Source organism: Geotrypetes seraphini, chromosome 11 (assembly GCF_902459505.1).
Source record: "Geotrypetes seraphini chromosome 11, aGeoSer1.1, whole genome shotgun sequence".
Lineage (NCBI taxonomy): Eukaryota > Metazoa > Chordata > Amphibia > Gymnophiona > Dermophiidae > Geotrypetes > Geotrypetes seraphini.
The window spans coordinates 122,289,715-122,308,359 of record NC_047094.1 but is presented as its reverse complement, the minus strand read 5'-3'; the positions used below and the strand labels follow the sequence as shown (position 1 = coordinate 122,308,359).

The 18,645-nt window shown below is 43.5% G+C and overlaps 1 protein-coding gene across 1 annotated transcript in view; it reads left to right on the top strand.

The window, feature by feature from the left end:
• NSFL1C (NSFL1 cofactor) overlaps nt 1–7,472 on the top strand; it is a 52,780-nt gene extending 45,308 nt beyond the window's left edge. The window contains exons 3-9 of the mRNA XM_033914087.1: nt 523–597; nt 1,107–1,272; nt 3,097–3,189; nt 5,844–5,953; nt 6,088–6,225; nt 6,430–6,594; nt 6,906–7,472. Of these exons, the coding sequence (XP_033769978.1) occupies nt 523–597; nt 1,107–1,272; nt 3,097–3,189; nt 5,844–5,953; nt 6,088–6,225; nt 6,430–6,594; nt 6,906–7,068 (910 nt within the window). The 3' untranslated portion in view covers nt 7,069–7,472. The remainder of the gene's footprint in view (nt 1–522; nt 598–1,106; nt 1,273–3,096; nt 3,190–5,843; nt 5,954–6,087; nt 6,226–6,429; nt 6,595–6,905) is intronic.
• The last annotated feature ends 11,173 nt before the right edge of the window (nt 7,473–18,645 follow it).

The window sequence follows — 18,645 nt, the reverse complement described above, 5'->3', positions numbered from 1 at the left end:
TACTGTTGGAGAATTATTCCAGATGAGATAGTCGGTTTGGCCAAGCAGTTCTATACAAAATTTATTTGTCGTCTAGATGCCAACTACCCACCAACCATGTAGTTTAGCTAGGGAGTCCCACATGTGAGAATATATTGCCTGCTTGTCCTTGGATAAAGCACAATTACCTGTAACAGGTGTTATCTGAGTACAGCAGGCGGATATTCTTATGACCCTCCCTCCTTTCCTAGTTGGCTTCTTAACTTTTTTACTGAACTAATGGTGCTGTGAGCCGACGTCAGGCAGGAAGGCTCCAGCGCATGCGTGGTATGGGCAGTCTCAAGACTTAAAAATTTTTTTTTAAAGTGATAGCCCGCTTCCACTGTCCATTCCATGCTCCGTGGATGATGTTACCCACATGTGAGAATATCTGCCTGTTGTCCTCAGATAGCACCTGTTACAGGTAAGTAACTGTGCTTTATACTGAAAGAACTGATTGCTTTCTCATTCTTGCTTTATTTTTCGCTCTGCTTATGCTGTCAGTGGTCACAGAGTAACTTCCTTCAGAGACCTGATTCATGTTCAGGAAGAAGAAGAGGATGAGGATGAAGGACAAAGGTCAGTAAAATACTTTTATCCAAGAATAGAGCAAGAGAAGATTGAAGTTATTTTCAATTATATGCTAATCAGACTTGAGAGTCTTTAGGCCTTTAACAGCCATCTGCTGGTAACCCTTGAAGTCTATGGGATTTCTCTGGGGTTTGTGACTGTGATTTGTGTTATTGGTGATGTCCTTGCTTATTTTGTGTATGTTTGTGTCATTATCAATGCCTTTATTGCTTCTGCTTTTCTCTGCTTTCATTTTGTAGTGTTGGGTAGGGTTACTATATGGCTCCAGAAAAAAAGAGGATGGATTGAAATATTTGGGTTTTACTTCCATTGCTTAAAATGAAAGTAAAACCTGGATGTCTCAATCCGTCGTTCTTTTTCTGGAGTTCTATGAAAACCCTGGTATTGGGGATATCTTTATCAGTTTTGTAGCCCTGGTTGGTGACTTGGGAATCTTTCCAAGTTTTATGAGGAAAAAACTGATAGAGCCGTGGTATTGCTTTGCTCTGTCTATGCAGATTTTATGCTGGGGGCTCTGAGAGAAGCGGACAACAGATTGTTGGTCCTCCTAGAAAGAAAAGTCCCAATGAGTTGGTGGAGGATTTATTTAAAGGGGCCAAAGAACATGGAGCTGTGGCTGTGGATCGGACATCGAAGAGCCCTGGCGAGAGCAGTAGAGCCATGGTGAGATTTGAACCCAGAACCCCAGTAGAGTGACAGCTGCATGTATGTTTAACATAAGAACATAAGAAACGCCTTCACCGGATCAGGCCAAGGTCCATCTAGTACGGTGATCCGCACACGCGGAGGCCCATTTAGGTGCTCCTTTTTGGAGACCCGGATTTCCCGTATCCCTCAATATGATCTGCAAGAAGGTGTGCATCCAACTTGCGTTTGAAACCCAGCACAGTTTTTTCTGCCACCACCTCCTCCGGGAGAGCATTCCAAGCGCCCTCTGTGTGAAATAGAACTTCCTGACATCTGTCCTGAACCTGCTCCCATTCAGTTTTAGGCTATGACCTCTTGTCCGCGTCACATCTGAAAATGTCAGTAATGCTGCTTCCTGGTCAATTTGATCAAAACCCTTTAATATTTTAAAAGTCTCTATTAGATCCCCACGCAGTCTTCTCTTTTCGAGGGTGAACAGTCCCAGTTTTCCGAGGCGTTCCATGTAGCTTAAATTCTCCATGCCTTTGACTAATTTCGTGGCTCGCCTCTGTACCCTTTCCAATAGAATTTTATCCTTTTTAAGGTATGGAGACCAGTGTTGGACACAGTATTCTAAGTGTGGTCTGACCATTGTTCTGTAAAGTGGCATTATAACATCTTCCGACCTACTCGTGATCCCCTTCTTAATCATGCCTAATATCCTATTTGCTTTCTTCGCCGCCGCCGCCACACATTGAGCCGATGGCTTTAGGGTTCTGTCTATCAGCACCCCCAAATCCCTTTCTTGTTCGCATTTGGCTAATGTCACCCCCGACATCTTGTATTCATGTTCTTTGTTTTTCTTTCCCAGATGCATCACCTTGCATTTGTCTATGTTAAAATTCATCTGCCACTTTATTGCCCACGTTTCCAGCTGATTTAGATCTTTCTGAAGATCCTCACAGTCCCTTTGAGAGCCAACCGCCCGACATAGTTTTGTATCATCCGCAAACTTGATTATATTACAAGATGTTCCATCTTCCAGGTCATTTATAAAAATATTGAACAAAATGGGACCAAGAACCGAGCCCTGGGGCATGCCGCTGGTCACCTTTTCCCATTCTGAGAATTTCCCATTTATGGTTACCCTCTGCATTCTGTTCTCTAACCAATTTCCGATCCATCCGTGCACTTCTCCTCCTATTCCATGACTTAATAGTTTACTCATAAGCCTTGCGTGCGGAACCTTGTCAAACGCTTTTTGGAAGTCCAAGTAAATTATGTCCACTGGATCTCCACTATCTATTTGCTTGTTAACCTTCTCAAAAAACTGAAGTAAATTTGTCAAACATGACCTCCCTTTCCTGAAGCCGTGTTGACTAGCTTTCATTAGGTTGTGCTTTTCCAAGTGTTGTACAATGCGGTCTTTAATCAGTGCTTCGATTATCTTCCCAGGTACCGATGTGAGACTCACCGGTCTGTAGTTTCCTGGTTCACCTCTTGATCCTTTTTTGAAAATTGGGATGACATTTGCAATCTTCCAGTCATCTGGTACTTGCCCGGTTCTAATTGACATGTTAGATAAAGATTGTAGTAGTTCCCCAATTTCTATCTTAAGTTCCTTTAAAACTCTCGGGTGAATCCCGTCCGGTCCAGGGGATTTATCACTTTTTAGTCTGTTTGTTTCTTTCTTTGTTGGTACATTAACAATGCTGAAAAATTCTCACCTTGCTTCAGCAGAAAATCCAGTTTCCTCCAGTTGTGATATAGCTCTAGAAGTCTAGGACTGAAATTCCTGCATGTGAATAGCTGTTTGGAGACTGCACCATTTGACTGTAGTTTTGTCTGTTCCTTTTGTAGCCATTTGCTGGGGGTGGATACCGTCTGGGGGCAGCACCAGAGGAAGAATCTGCATATGTAGCAGCAGATAGGAGACAGCATTCTGCTCAGGATGTGAGTACAGGTTGCTACTCTCCTCCCTTCTTTAAGAATTTCTTTCTTAGTAGTTTGCTCTTGTCATTGCTGTAATAGCAATGTGAGATAGCCAAGTGTCAGACCGGGGTTTGATTCACACAGATTAGCCAGCAGTAAGCTTTGTTTCAAATTTCAAGTTTATTAGATATTCTGTCAATTGAAGAATGTTTGAGCTGTTTACAAATTGAAAAGAAGTATAATTTAGAAGAAGTAGAAAAGGTAGAAAGGGATCACAAAGATGAGGAAATAGAAATACAATAGTCAATAGGAAAGTGAGGGTAAAGCAAGTAGGAGGAGAAGCTGTGCTCTGCAGTTTGGCACTGGGAAGTATCTTTCATGTGTTTCTGGAGGCAAAAGTAAAAATAGAACTGTGGAGATGATGTTCTTGATATAAAGGTTTTAATTGCAGTAAATCTCCACAAATTAAAAGCGATGCAGTCAAAATAAGGTCAATACATATGAACACAAAGCAAAGAGTTGTGGTGTGGACCCGACATGGTCCATGTTTTGGTTGTAATCACTTTCTTCTGGGGTCCAGTTATCAAATACCACAAATTGTAATTATGCTATAAGGCATCCAAAAGTGTGTGAGTAAAATCGCAGAACACTGAAAGCGTTGAGTGCATTGCACATCAAACCGCAGTCTGAAAAATGCTGCAGGAAAGCTGATGGAAACAAAAATAGACATCAAGCTGTGACCTCAACATCATGTATCAAATTATGGATGTATAAATGGGACAAATTTCATGCATTAAATTATGGATCTATAAATGGGACAAATTTCATGCATCAAATTATGGATCTATAAACGGGACAAATTTTTAAAAAGTGAGATTGAAAAACAATGCTCAGTGCTAGCCACCGTTGATAGAAACCATAGTCAAATGTATGATGTTGACATCACTGCTTGAGGTCTATTTTTGTTTCCATCAGCTTTCCTGTGGCATTTTTCAGACTACAGTTTGATATGCGATGCACTCAATGCTGTCAGTGCTTGGCGATTTTACACACTTTTGGATGCCTTATAGCATAATTAAATTTTGTGGTATTCAATAATTGGACCCCGGAAGGTGGTGATTACAACCGAAACATGGACCGTGATGGGTCCGCACCACAAGTCTTTGCTGTGTGTCATATGTATTGACCTTATTTTGACTGCATCACTTTTTATATGGGGAATTATTGCAATTAAAATCTTTATATCAAGAATATTGTCTCCACAGTTCTATTTTGTTTCCCCTGGAATCAGTTGGTACTTTTGTTGTTTTGGGCAAAAGAAAAGTCTCATTTTAAATATCTAGAGCATTGTAGAGATGTTGGTTCAATCAATCAAATGCATCTTTAAATTTTAAAAGTTTCTTTGCTGGTAAAATGGTGTAAGATACATTATGAAAACCTCTATATAGTGCTTGATTCCTGTTCTTAATTTGCAGAAAATAACTTTGCTGCAGACTCTGGTTCCATGGAGAAGGGTGGGGCAGGGTGTGATCACTCGTGAGGTAGTTCTATAGGATTGCTTTGGTCTGCCTTTCAAGAGGTGATCCCTCTACTAGAGAGTTGCGTGGGGACAGAAATCCCCGTCCCCACCAGTCCCTGTGAGGAATCTCTCCATACTTGCTGAATCCCATGAGGAATCCCCTCCGTCCCCATGAGAAATCTCATCCATCCCTGCCTGTCCCCCCCCCCCCCATAAAAGGTCCAGAGATCAGAACTTTCCAAGTTCTGCTGCTTGCAACAATATTTCAGAGCTCTACTGCCTCCCACCACCTTGGCTTTCATTCATGCATGAAAGCAGCGGCAGCTTCAAGATACGGCCACTAGCTGCAAAGCTTGGAGATTTCTGGTTGCTAGACTGGAAGAGGAGATCTTTAGTTAGCAGGGCTTGGGGATCCCTCCCACCAGCTCAAGTATTTATATTATGCATTCAGGTAGGGAGAGAGGAAGGTCAGAGCCCAAAGTGGTGCAAACAATGCCGCCTTCCCGGACACACACCAAAAGGTTCTTGGAAAGCTTTCATGACTTCAGAATTTTTCACTTCAGATATTTTATTTTTTTTAAAATTGGTGGTACCTGCTGCAGGATAATCCGGCTGCATAGCATGCTGTTGCTTCCCAGTCTTTCTTGTGCTCTTCTGCTGCACAGCTGCAGTGAGTGCTTAATCACAAGATCCTTGATGGGGGGGGGGTCTCGCATTTTGTCAAGGCTCACTCCACCAATCTGAGAGAAAGAGCTGGAGCCTGATGGCCAATCAGGAGCACCTCTATAAGGAAATGCTCCAGCTCTATCTCCTCAATTGGTGGTTGTACAACAATCAGCAACTGGATCGATGGAACTTTAGGTAGGCCTTGGGAACCTCAGTTCCATCCTCATGGGAGTCCCGTGGGCCTGGAGGGATCCACGTGGGAGTTCAATAGACCGGGGAGGGGAGGGAGGATCCCCTTGGGAGTCCTGTAGACCAGGGGGATCCCCGTGGGAGGCCTGTAGACCTGGGAGGGAGTTCCCTGTGGGAGTCCTGTAGACCTGCAGGGTCCCCGTGGAACCTGCAGGATTCCCGCAGTTCTCATGATTCGCGCAATCCCCGTTCCCATGCAGACCTCTACCTTCTACTGTAATCCTTCTCCTTTCTCTTGTAGGTTCATGTGGTGCTCAAACTATGGAAGAATGGATTTAGCTTGGATAATGGAGAACTGCAGAGCTATCAGGACCCAGCCAATGCTCAATTTCTAGAGTCCATTCGCAGAGGGTATGAAGCATTCATTGCAAGGGTCCTAATAGGAGCAATCAGTGACTGTGCTGAAGGGAAAATATATATTGTGAGGAAGCAGAGGTGAAAAGTGTGACTTGGTTTCTTGCTTTGTGACATCTCTTTCCTTGCAGTGAGGTTCCCTCAGAATTGCGCAGGTTGGCACAAGGAGGGCAGGTCAGTCTGGACATGGAAGACCATCGAGATGAAGAATTTATGAAAGCTAAGGGTGTCTTCAAGGCTTTTACTGGAGAGGGGCAGAAACTAGGCAGGTGAGGGTGTGGTGTGTGTAAGAGAAGAATTTGGGTGAGAGATGTGGTTTGGGGGAAGAAATAATGCGGCTCAGTATGAAGGTGTTATCAGGATCTAGGCTGCCTTAGCAGGTCTACTTCCCTTGATTGTGTTTCTGGCAGTGGTGGGATATTCTCACCTTCTAAATTACTGTTCTTTGTGTCCTCTATTGGTTTTCTCCTTAGCACGGCTCCACAGGTGATTGGCACCGGCTCTCCATCTCAACAGGCAGAGAATGAAGCCAAAGCCAGCTCTTCTGTTTCCATCAGAGAGAGTGAACCTGTCACCAGTATCCAGATCCGTCTTGCTGATGGCAGCAGGCTGGTCCAAAGATTCAACCACACTCACAGGTACCAAAGCCATATCATCCAGCACTTCCATTAGATGGGGATTGCATTATGTAATTGAGTGCACTGTGGGACCAAGTGCCCATTAGAAAGGGAGTACACTGGAAGCATGACACTTAAAAGAAGTGTGTGGCAGAGGAGCCGCCACAGGGTTTTAGTGTATGTTACTAATGCTTTCTGCCCTTTAGAAGCATGGTGTACTGTGAATGTTTTCTTGAGAAGAATCAGACAAATTCACCAGCAGCACAGGAAATAACATCTGTCTCTCCTTCCATTGTCTTCGCTTGCCGTGCTTCTTACAACGCTTTGCGCAGGATTCATGATATTCGTCTCTTCATTGTGGATGCTCGACCAGCTATGGCAGCCACTAGCTTCATTCTCATGACCACCTTTCCCAACAAAGAGTTGTCAGATGAGAGCCAGACACTGAAGGAAGCCAACCTGCTTAACGCTGTGATTGTGCAGCGGTTAATATGAGGGCTGCATGGAGAGGCTATGCCATGTCATGAGTGCTCCTGTCCAGTGACAACAACTGCCTAATGGTGTCTTGGAACTTCGGGTTCTTGGTTGGACTTCTGTTCTCTCCTTAGTTGCATTTTGCAGATTTTGTGGTGATCAGTGAACTTTAAGAAATAAAAAGACACAAATATATAACGTATAGTTTGCTGTGTCACCTGCCATACTACAGGAGAAATGTATCTGTCTTGGCTTTGCTCATTTTTTGAGGTCCATTTTCTGAGGTCCTGAGCATACCTGGCAGTTTCAGGACCTTCAGACCTTGACATAGAATGTTCACTGACTTGTAGAAGGCAGTCCGAGAACTGCTTGCATTAGAGTCCTGAATAAACTGAAGAACAAAGCAAAAATTTTCTTTCATAAGATCTGCTGTAGCAAATTTTCTGTAATTTGAGTATCAAATAGCAACTCTGTCTAGTGTGATAACAGCACTAGATTTTTCTCTCCTTCCCAACAGGAGCCTGCTGTGGCTGTAATGAAATAATTCTGTTGCCCCCTACCTTCTTGCTGCTTCACCCTACTGCAGTGTCTCTCAAACTGTGTGCCCTGGCACACTGGTGTGCCCCAAAGAGATTCCAGAATTTTACTTTATTTTTAAAAGTTCCTTTTAATGAGTATACACTAGAATAGATGACATGTACATCATGTACGCAAGAGTCTGTCAATGTTATGAGTGTTATGACCGCCCAAACAAGCATCATTCTTTAATGTGATTGGTCCTTGAAAACTAATGGCAAGTAATTTTATATTATTTTTTATCCTTTTATTGAGCAACAAAGCAATCAAGGCTTTGTTACTGTTTGGATCGTCTTATCTTTGCGAACTTAGATTTTTAGCTCTGACAAATTACATTTTTTTTTAAAAAAAGAGAATGACTGCAGATGGTGGATGATGAAATGCACTATCGAGCCGGGTTTTGAGTTAATTTGCACTCAGAAACAAGCACATTCATTGCTTTGATTTAGCAATTCTATCTACTTTAGTTTCACCGATGTTATAATTATCCATACGTAGCTTAAAGAACTTTAAATAAAAAACTCTCAAATTTAATTTTTTATTGGTTTTACAATTTTATAATTTCAATTCCAGTGCAATAGGTGAGACATTCTAGACAGATGGGTTTTATCCCCATGGCTTTGTGCCATCTGCAGAAGGAAACCACTCTGGATTTTTTCTCTTTGCCTCTGTTGTACTTCACTGGGCTCCTTAGTGCCTCCTCTAGTTTTTCCCTTCTGCACACATGCCAGCAGGAGTGTGTTTGTTCTGCTCTCCCATTTTATTGTTTTATTCGGTGTGTTTTAGTCTCTTTTTTTTCGGGGTGTCTTGTGCTCGGAGTGATTATTCAGCTCTGCATTGATATCACACAGAATTCAGTCTGCAGCTGACAGGCCAATCCCTGATGGTACCTGTCAGCCAGCCTACATTTACCTCGCAGGAGCTCGGGGCCGTACCTATCTTTCTCCCTTTGCCGAACAAAGGTTCGAGCACAGGCTGTTGGGCATCTGTAGGAGACTCAGCGGTGTCTCACAGAGTGCCAGCTATGTCTTCTCACCTCCGCCTGTCCCTGAGCGCGTCCATTGGTCCACAGGTTCAGTCAAGCATAGGGTCTGACTGGCAGCCTGAAGATCAGCATCGAAGAGGCATTCCCAGCATGAGGCAGTGATTCTCTTATTCTAGCTACTGTTAGAGAGCTGAGGTAGGCTGCAACACATTATCAGCACAGGTGAATCAGGGGATGTTTGAAAATTGGAGTTTTGAGGGTCTCTGCATGTCATCCTGTGTTCCTCCACCTGAAAAATCATAAAATTATCATTTTTGCACTTTGTTTAATGTGAAAAATATTGCAATTATGGCGTGAATTTCTTAGCAGTGACCATCTTGGATTTTTAATTATCTTTTTTTCTAAAGCTCCCTGCTTTTCCAAAACTTCAGTTTTTGCCTCAAAACCTGTTAGGACAGAGTCTGTGGGCTTGCTTGATGTGAATTATTGCCAGGATTGCACAAATTTAGTGCCTCAGGAGCATCCTTGCACCACATGCCACATGGCGCAGCCGGGAGAAGCAGCAGCACCATTCTTAAGTAAGTAACAACACGCTCGGCTAGCCTGGTGGAGTGACCGTCTTTATTTTCGGGACTTTGCACGGCTGTTAGTTCCATTTGCCTGGATGCAGATCCTCCGCAGCCTAAGAAACGCAAAATTAAGTCATCAAAGGGTAACTGTACGCCCCAGGAGATGAAGGTTTTCTCAGAATTTATGAAATATTTGTGGAATGAGTTTCACAGCCAGCATTCTTCCCCTGTGCAGTACTGCTCTGCCTCTGATGTTCCTCTCAGTGGTGGTACTTCTGTGGGCACATCTTTGACTCAGTCAGCCACTGTTCTTACGCATCCTGATCTGGGAGATCTTTATGTTGATGACCAGCTTGCTGACCCATTATTTACAGGTGCAGAGCTTTCTGGAGTGGGGTACTGGGGCTGTGTGCTGGACCTGCGGATCCCTTGGGATTTGGAACCTGGGGATGATCCCACGATTCTGCATTTATTTAAGTCCGGTTTTGCTGGATCTTATTATGGAGTCAGGCTTCGGTCCAGGGTGACGCCAAGAATTTTGGTTGTGGGGTTAATTGGGTAATCTGATCCATTTAGTCTTCAGGAGGTGTTCGCGATCTTGTTATTGGGACTTGCCAAGAAGATCTTGGTTTTTTCGGGATTCAGTTTTAGTTTGGAGTGCATAGTCGAATGTTCAACCTTGGTAAGGACGGATGAGATGAGTTGTTCTGTCTCTTGAGTGATGCCATGTAGATATTGAAGAGTGAGGGGTAGAGTGGGGAGCCCTGTGGCACTCCGCAGGGATTGGACCAAGCTTGAGAGTAGGTTCCTTCGCTGTAGACCTGGTAAGTACGTTTTTTTGGAAGCCCGTGAACCAATTTAGTACCTGTCCAGAAATGCCGATGGAATCAAGGCACCTAAGCAGGAGGTCATGATTGACAAGGTCAAAGGCACTGTTCAAATCGAACTGCAGTACCAGTGCGCTTTTTCCCTGGGAAAACAGATGGAAAAGATGGTCAGTCATAGAGGCCAAAACTGTATCGGTGCTGTAGTTTGTTCGGAAGCTGGATTGAGAATCATGTAGGATGTTGAACTTATTTAAATATTTTGTGAGGTCGATGTTAACCAGACCTTCCATTAGTTTAAAAAAGAATGGTATGTTGGCAATGGGTCTGTAGTTGGCCGTCAAGGAAATAGACTTCTTTGGGTTTTTGATAATAGGGGTCACGAGGATATGCCCATGATCCTCCAGGAATTTACCAGTATGCATGCATGTAGAGACCCAGTTAAAAAGTTCAGCCTTGAAAGAGGTAGGAGCTGTTTTCATAATAGTTGGGGGGGGCAGTTGTCCAATAGGCAATTGGATTTTACATATTTTGAGTAAAGCTTGAGGAAGTGGCTCCATTCTGGGTTTTGAAAGTGATTTCAGATCATGTCAACCGCTGTACCTTCTTTGTCTAAGGCAGTAAGCATGATAGGTAAATCTATGTTTGAACTTGTAAGGGACGATCTCAATTTGTGGATTTTTGTAGCGAAAAAGTCAGCTAAGATCGCCACAGGAGGTGGGGAGTCTATATTGGAGCGCTTGTGGTTATTCAATATCAAACAAAGAATTGACTATTTAAAGTAGGAGAATTACCGTAATTTTTTGTGAGTAGTGTTTGTTACGCTTTTCTTTGATCATTATTTTGTATTCTTTAACCTTTAGTCACCAAGTGAGTCTATCCTCATCTTTCCCTGATTTGCACCATGTTCTTTCCAATTTGCGTAATTCTCGCTTTAAGACCGTTAAGTCGGTATCGTACCAGCTGTCTGATGAACGTTGTCTTTTTTTCATGTTTTTTCAGAGGGGCTATGTCGGTCACCTCGTTGGCAAAAAAACCTTCAATAAAGTAAAAGCTTTATGCTGTGCTTTGCAAGCAAAAAACAAAAGATAGAAGAAAAACTTTTCCACTTATCTTCAGCTGATCGGTACACCAACGGTGGCCAGCATTTCACACAAATCTGCTGCCTCAGGGTGTATCTCGACCGATTGGTCAGCAGATTTGTGAAACGCTGGCCACCGATCAGCTGAAGATAAGTGGAAAAATTTTTCTTCTATCTTTTTGTTTTTCGCTAGCAAAGTACAGCATAAAGCTTTTACTTTATTGAAGGTTTTTTGCCAATGAGGTGACGGCTCAACAACCTTTAGTAAACTGCTTCGGTGGAGGTGGGAAGACCCTTGTCTGAGGCTTTTTCCTTCAGTTTTAATCATTTAATAGCTTATGCTGTTCTTACATTATACCATCGGACATTTTAGCATCATTTGCAATTGAAAGTGTTTACTATTATATATATTGTTTTTTCATGATATCTGAGTTATTTTTACTTTTCTTCTATAGATTGGAGGCATACTCTCAGCATTCCTGCCCACCTGGGCTCGCATTTCATCCAACCAATGGATTTTGGGCATTATTTGGTCAGGCTACAAACTGGAATTTGCCTGGCCTTTGAAGGATTGGTTTGTGGACTCTCCTGTGGATCATCCGGACAAAAATGCTCAAAGTTCAGGCCATAATTCAATGCTTGCTGGATATTCAAGCTATAGAACTGGTACCACCTCATCTCTCAGGCTCAGGCAGATACTCTATATACTTTATCGTGCCAAAGAAAGGCTCAGAACATTGGAGGCCTATTGTGAATCTTCAGCACGTGAATATGGCTGTCAAGGTTCCATGATTTCGCATGGAGACAGTGTGATTTGTCATAGTGGTGGCCCCGGGAGAGTTCCTCACCTCTCTGGATCTCATGGAAGCTTACTTGCACATTCTGATTTTTCTGGTCCATCGTAAGTTCTTACAGTTTTATGTATTGGAAAATCATTACCAGTTCTCAGCTCTGCCCTTTTGGGCTGGCAGTGGCTCCCTGTACCTTCATAAAGGTGATGGTGTTCGTGGCAGCTTACTTACAGAAAATGGGTCTGCAGGTACACTCTTACTTGGACAACTATCTGATCAGGGCTCCCTTGTTGACTGAGGGTCGGTGCATGGTGGATCAGGTGATCAGGTGAAGGACCTGGGCCAGATTTTGAACTACAAATAGAGCAGTGTGATGCCCATGCAGTTGCTGGAATACCTGAGAGTTCTTTCAACATGGCTATGGGCTCAGATCTCTTCTTGAACAGCCGGATCCTTCGGCTTGGGACTATCTACAGGTCCTGGGGTCCATGGCTACTACATTGGATGTGGTTCTTTGTGCGAGGGCACACGTGTCCTCTCCAGCATGCCTTACTCTATCACTGGGCTTCTTTACAGACCTGTCTTCCCTGGATTCTGGAAGCTTGGGCCAGGAGGACCGGTGGCTCCTCGCGCAGTCACTCTGCAAGGGCATTCTGTTGCGGATTGCCTCCTGGATTGTGGTGATAATGGATGCTAGTCTGCAATCGTTGTCCCATCCAGGAATGTTGGACACCGTCTCAGAGGAAATGATCAATGAATCAGTTGGAGCTGAGAGCTACTTGGCTGGCTCTGATGCGATTACAGAAGATACTGGAAGGTCAAGTGGTCAGGGTCTTCTCTGACAATGCAACGGCAGTAGCCTATGTCAGTTGCCAGGGAGGGACCAAGAGCACCCCTCTATCTCAGGAAGCCTACCTTCTTTTTCTGAAGGTGGAACGCCACCTCCAGGTGCTATCAGCAGTGTATGTGGTAGGAGTCGACAATGTTCAAACTGACTTCCTCAGCAGACAGACTTTGAATCCAGGTGAGTGGGCCCTGTCCTCAGCGGCGTTCTGAACTATAGTGTGGCACTGAGGTTGGCCCCACTTTGATTTCATGTCCATGGCAAAGAACAAGAAATCAGATCATTTTTTGAGTTGAAAATCCAAGCCCAGAAGCGAGGGTCTTGATGCTGTAGTTCAGCTGAGCCTCAGGAGCTTCTCCTGTATGTCTTTCCTCTTTGGCCCATGATAAGCTGGGTCATTTGGTGGATCGTGGTCTTTCTTACGGTTCCATATTGACCTTGCAGACCATGGTACGTATCCAGACCTGCTTACACAGGGTCCGGGGGTACATGCAGGACCTGGGTCATTTTGCTCTTATGGCATGGCTCTTAAGCACACAGCCTTAGAACACAAAGGCTATTCTGATGTGGTTATTGTCACTCTTCTCATGTTTAAGAAGTCGTTTACAGTTTCTGCTTATGCTAAGGCATCAAAGGCTTTCCAACATTAGTGCACTCGGGACCAGGTGGACCCGTATTCAACTCCGATCTCAGTGATTCTCGCCTTTCTTCAGGCTGGTCTTCATAAAAGCCTCACTGTAGCGTCTCGTCATGTACAGGTAGCCGAGCTCTCTTGTTTTGGAGCCTGGGATTGTTGTTTCTTTTTTGCGTCTCATCCTGATGTCGCTAGATTTCTGAAGGGGACTCTTCGCATCAGACCACCAGTTAAGCTGCCATTCCCTTCCTGGGACCTCAACCTGGTGCTGTCTAGCCTCACTAAGGCTCCCTTTTGAGCCCTTTTGGGATGCTTCCCTCTTGGACTTGACCATCTGGTCGCTATTACCTCAGTATGGCATGTCTCGGAACAGGCTCTTTCATCTAGAGAACCATTCCTCTGCATTTTGGAGACTGGGGTTTCCCTACGTATGGTTCCTTCTTTCGTGCTGAAGGTCATTTTGGCTTTCCACGTTAATCAGGAAGAGTGTTTACTTGTTTTTCAGCCTACTGGTTCCAGAACACAAGATCGCCTTTTGAAGAAACTTGATGTACCTAGAGTTCTTCTTTACTACCTGGAGGCCACTAACGAATTTCATCTCTGACCATCTGTTTGTGTTGACGCATTCTGTTAAGTGGGGCGCTCCCGTGTCCAAGGTCATGATTTCCAAATGGATTTGTAGGGCCACTTCATCAGCTTATATTTTTTCTGGGAATCAGTCTTCCATTTCCATCAAGGCACATTCTACCTGGAGTGTGTCTCCCCTGAGATCTGCAGGGCGGCAATGTGGGCCTCTCTACACATGTTTGCCAAGTTTTACAGATTGGATGTGCCAGTGAGACAGGACTCTGCCTTTGGGTCCTCGGTCTTAACGGGAACTGCTTTTGTACGTCCCAGCTGTCTTACCTATTGCATTGGAAAAAGTGATTATGTACTTACCCTGATAAGCTCTTTTTCAGTAGATAAGTGAGATATTCTGGACTCCCGCCCTGTCATTCCTGCGCCTGCCTACTGTCTCAGTCTGTTTATGCTTCTCCAAGTTGTTTCTTGGATGCCTGTCACCCCTTGGGGCCGGGAAGAGTACTGTGTGTGTATATATATATATATATATATATATATATATATCTTTTTTTCTGCAGGAGTAGTTTCTGAGCTCCTTTGAGGCCTTTGTTGGCTGTTTGCAGTTCTGTTGTTACTTCTTGAGCAGTACAGTTGTTGCTGAATTTGATTGCCTTAGGTGTCTCTACTTCACGTTTATTTAGTGGCTCTCGGTGCTTGGGTACTAACTGTAGATGAAACTAAGGAGCCCAGTGAAGTATAACAGAGGCATAGAGAAAAAATCCGGAGTGGATTCCTTCTGCAGATGGCATTCGGCCATGGGGACACAACCCATCTATCTAGAACAGGGTAAGGGAACTCCGGTCCTCGAGAGCCGTATTCCAGTCGGGTTTTCCCCAATGAATATGCATTGGAAGCAGTGCATGCAAATAGATCTCATGCATATTCATTGGGGAAATCCTGAAAACCCGACTGGAATACGGCTCTCGAGGACCGGAGTTCCCTACCCCTGATCTAGAATGTCTCACCTATCTACTGGAAAAGAGATTACCAGGGTAAGTACATAATCGCTTTTTATAAAGTGCCGTGAAAAACATTTGCTCCATTTAGTGTTGCCAGAGCTAAAAAAAAGTTTGAGAGACACTGCCCTACAGCTTTAATGCTTTACACCACCGAGGCTTACATAGTTTATGATGCTGTATGTGATAAATATTTTCCAAGTTTTCTGGATTGTCATTATTCACAGAAAAAAATAGAAAAAATGGTTTCCACAGTTCATCAAATTATTCTGTAATCAAGCTTAAACTGCTCTAGAGGAAAACAAATTACCAAGTGTAAAACTATTTAGTCAAAAGGAAAAAAGCATGTGTTGTTGAGGGCAAATGCTTTTCATGCTGTATTCTATAATTGTAAACCCTTCACTTGTTAGTTTTCAACTTGGGAGAGTAATGATGCAAAGCAGAGCTTGTGCACAAAGAGGTACTCTATTCTTTTGTGTTTCTTATATGTAAATGAGCATCTCAGCTGTTACCCTACTGGAGCTAAGCATAAGGCTCCATTTGATGGTGTTTTGATTGCTGCCTTAGGGATTCAAATCTGTATGTGTGTGAGCACGTATGTGTTTTGCAGTCTGTGGGAAACAAAATTGTAACATTTGGTAAAGAGACCTTGGTCATACCCTATTATAGAAACCTCTGTCCCCACTTCTTTTTTGGAGCCTGACATTTACGGTGAGGTCTTTCAGCTTCTTATTTCTATGATTGCATTTTCACTGTGATAATAAACCTTTTGAGGCAGCAGATGGGAAGAGCCACAGTGCTTAGATACAGATGTATTGGACTGAATTATATTTGTTTTATTTTAAAATGTTTAATTTTCAGTTACCAATGTTGTAAGGAGATAGTGATGTATAACAGAAAAATAACCCCAGAAGATTGAAATTCTTGCCTTCCGGCCAGGAAAGGAACTGAAATTTTGCAGTACTGGCTTTTGATGTTTGGATGAAACCTGTTGTATATAAGAGTCGCTTTACTCCTAGCTAGTAGCAGGGGGAGCACAGAGGTTTGTGAAGTTGGAGATAGAAAAAGAAATATGCCCTTCCTCTTCTGATGACTTTTTCAGCGTCCATACCCTCTAAGCTACATAAAATGTTTCTAACCTCATTACAGTTCCAGCTGTTTTAGAAAGATGTTTGCACTATACATTTCTATGTCTAAAATATGTGAAGGTGCTAGAAAGATGACTTCACTAGGCTGAAGATTTTATTCAGAAAGGACAGAGATGTCATTGTAAAAATGAGAGGAGAAAAGGAAGAATGTATAGAAGATGGCAAAGAAACGGTACTGGGAAAAGTGAAGGGAAGAATAGTAAAATATCTTGAATCTAGTGGCTCACAAGATCTATGGTAGGCTCACCACCACCCCGCAAACATAAGAACATAAGAACTGCCATCTCCGGATCAGACCTTCGGTCCATCAAGTCCGGCGATCCGCACACGCGGAGGCCCTGCCAGGTGTACACCTGTCGTAATTTATAGTCCACCATATCCTTATATGCCTCTCTTAAGGAGATATGCATCTAGTTTGCTCTTGAAGCCTAGGACGGTCGATTGCTTGGGAATTCTGTCAGTCTGGAAGTACGGATCTTCTGACTTCTCAGGCAGTACCTTTAAATATCCAAATTCTTTCTTCCCCATCCAGCTGTGTCTGCAGCTTGAAAATGAAAGCAAAAATCAGTCACAAAACAAAGTCCAGAAAATGAGGAAGAAACCACAAGATACAACTGGGGAAAAATTAAGTCCAATTAAATGTTCTTCAAAAAAGTCTTTATTAATATACTGTATAAAAGACCTGACAGAGGACCATGTTTTGGCTCTATAGAGCCTGCATCAGGAGTCATAAACTGTCATATTGAAAATACACAGTACGAATTGTCAGTTACGGGGTAGGCTTGCTCATAATGCAGAACAATTTAACACTGTGCTTTGCTTCAGATAAAGATTAGTAGTCAGGTGTACTCAATCTGGCTAGAAAGGTGACAAGGGTTGTACTTACTACTCACTGCAGATTACCCCCCACTGCCTTTTATTTTTAAAGTGTTTTACTTTAAATGCAATTACTCTATGTTCTTATTCCATCCTCTTGCTACTTTTTATTTATTTATTTTTTTACTTCATGCCTGTTTAAATCTTGTCACCCTCTTGTGAGAAACAACAATACTACTCACAAGGACAGTCCGGAAAGTCTTGGGATAAAGCAGACAATCTTTTATTTTCTCTCTTGCCAGACAGTGTGTCCAAAATGCAAAAAGAGCAAAGTAGGCACAGAGAGCTTAATACAATCACCCGTTTTATAGTTAGTTTACAAATTTCATAGTCCCTCCTGCCTGTTTATTCATTAGTTAGAGTAGTAGATATTTCACAACCTATCAAATGTTACCTCTATACTTCCGTTTTCCACACCCCCATTTACTTCTCCTGTTACCCTTATTCCTGAGACCACCAACTAGAAAATGACATGGGGAAAAAAATCTGTCCCCATCACTGCCCCTTCACCGTCCTTTTCACCGCCCCGTCCCCGCCGTCCCCTTCACCGCCCTGTCCCCGCAGTCCCCTTCACCGCACCGTCCCCGCAGCATCCACCCTTCCCTCTCGCCACCTCACCACCTTTCAGCGGCCCAAGAATCTCGCTCCCTCCCCCTTACCTTTGTGGCGTAAAGAAACTTAAGGGATGGAAGGTGCGCGGTCACCGATCACGCATGCAGTCCCTTCCCTCCCTCCCTTTGGCCAAATCTATCTCTCTCCCTCCCTCCCCCTTACCTTTGCGGCGCTTTAGAAAAGAAACTGATGCCGGCGAAGCCTACCTGTGCCGCCCTGCAGTCGCGTGTGTGTGGACGGAAGCTTCTTTTCTGACAATTGTCACTTTATAAACACAAATAAAACAGCAAGGTTCAACAAAATCCATCTCCCCTCCCTTTCACAAATATCCCCTTCACTATTGTGAAAACTGAACAAACAAAATTACTACAGAATGCTACATAGAAAAATCAAGCTAACAGAATACTTTAGTCACACATGGCAAGAATAGTGTTAGGGGAGTGCAACTAGGGCAACTGTCCCATGGTCAGAGAGAGAGAGAGCTCTAAGCCAACTAGAAGCTAAAGAAGCACAGCGGTCCCCAGTTATGTCTAATACCAGCTATAGCAGGATACATATTTCAAATCTGAAATATTCTAATCACAAAATATAAAATAATTTTTTTATTTTTTTTTTATTTTTGTTGTCTGGTAATTTTATTCTTCAAATCACATTGGTCTCAGGCTTTGGTTTTAGGTTCCTTCTGTCTTCATCGTGGCATGGCTGGCTCCTGAAGGTAAAATAAGCGCAAGAGGAGTTGGGGAGAAGATGCCGAGTCTGACACGGGCGCAATTTGTTTTACCACAGGAGAAAGACTTTTCACCACTCCCACGGGGCAGTAAAAGGTCTTGTCCCCATTCCCGGGGGGCGGTGAAAGGTCTTGTGCCCATTCCTGCAGTAAACCAGTTGCAAATGTCTCCATTCCTGTGGATTTACTGCAGTGACTCGTGGTTTACTGCGGTAAACATTCCCTGTGTCATTCTCTACGTGCTGTGTCTTTTGACTTGTTACTTCAACAAAGCCCTTCTGTAACACTGCTGAGACATCATGTTCTACAGTTACTGAAGGCATTGTGTGCTCAGGAATGTCTCACACCCCCCCC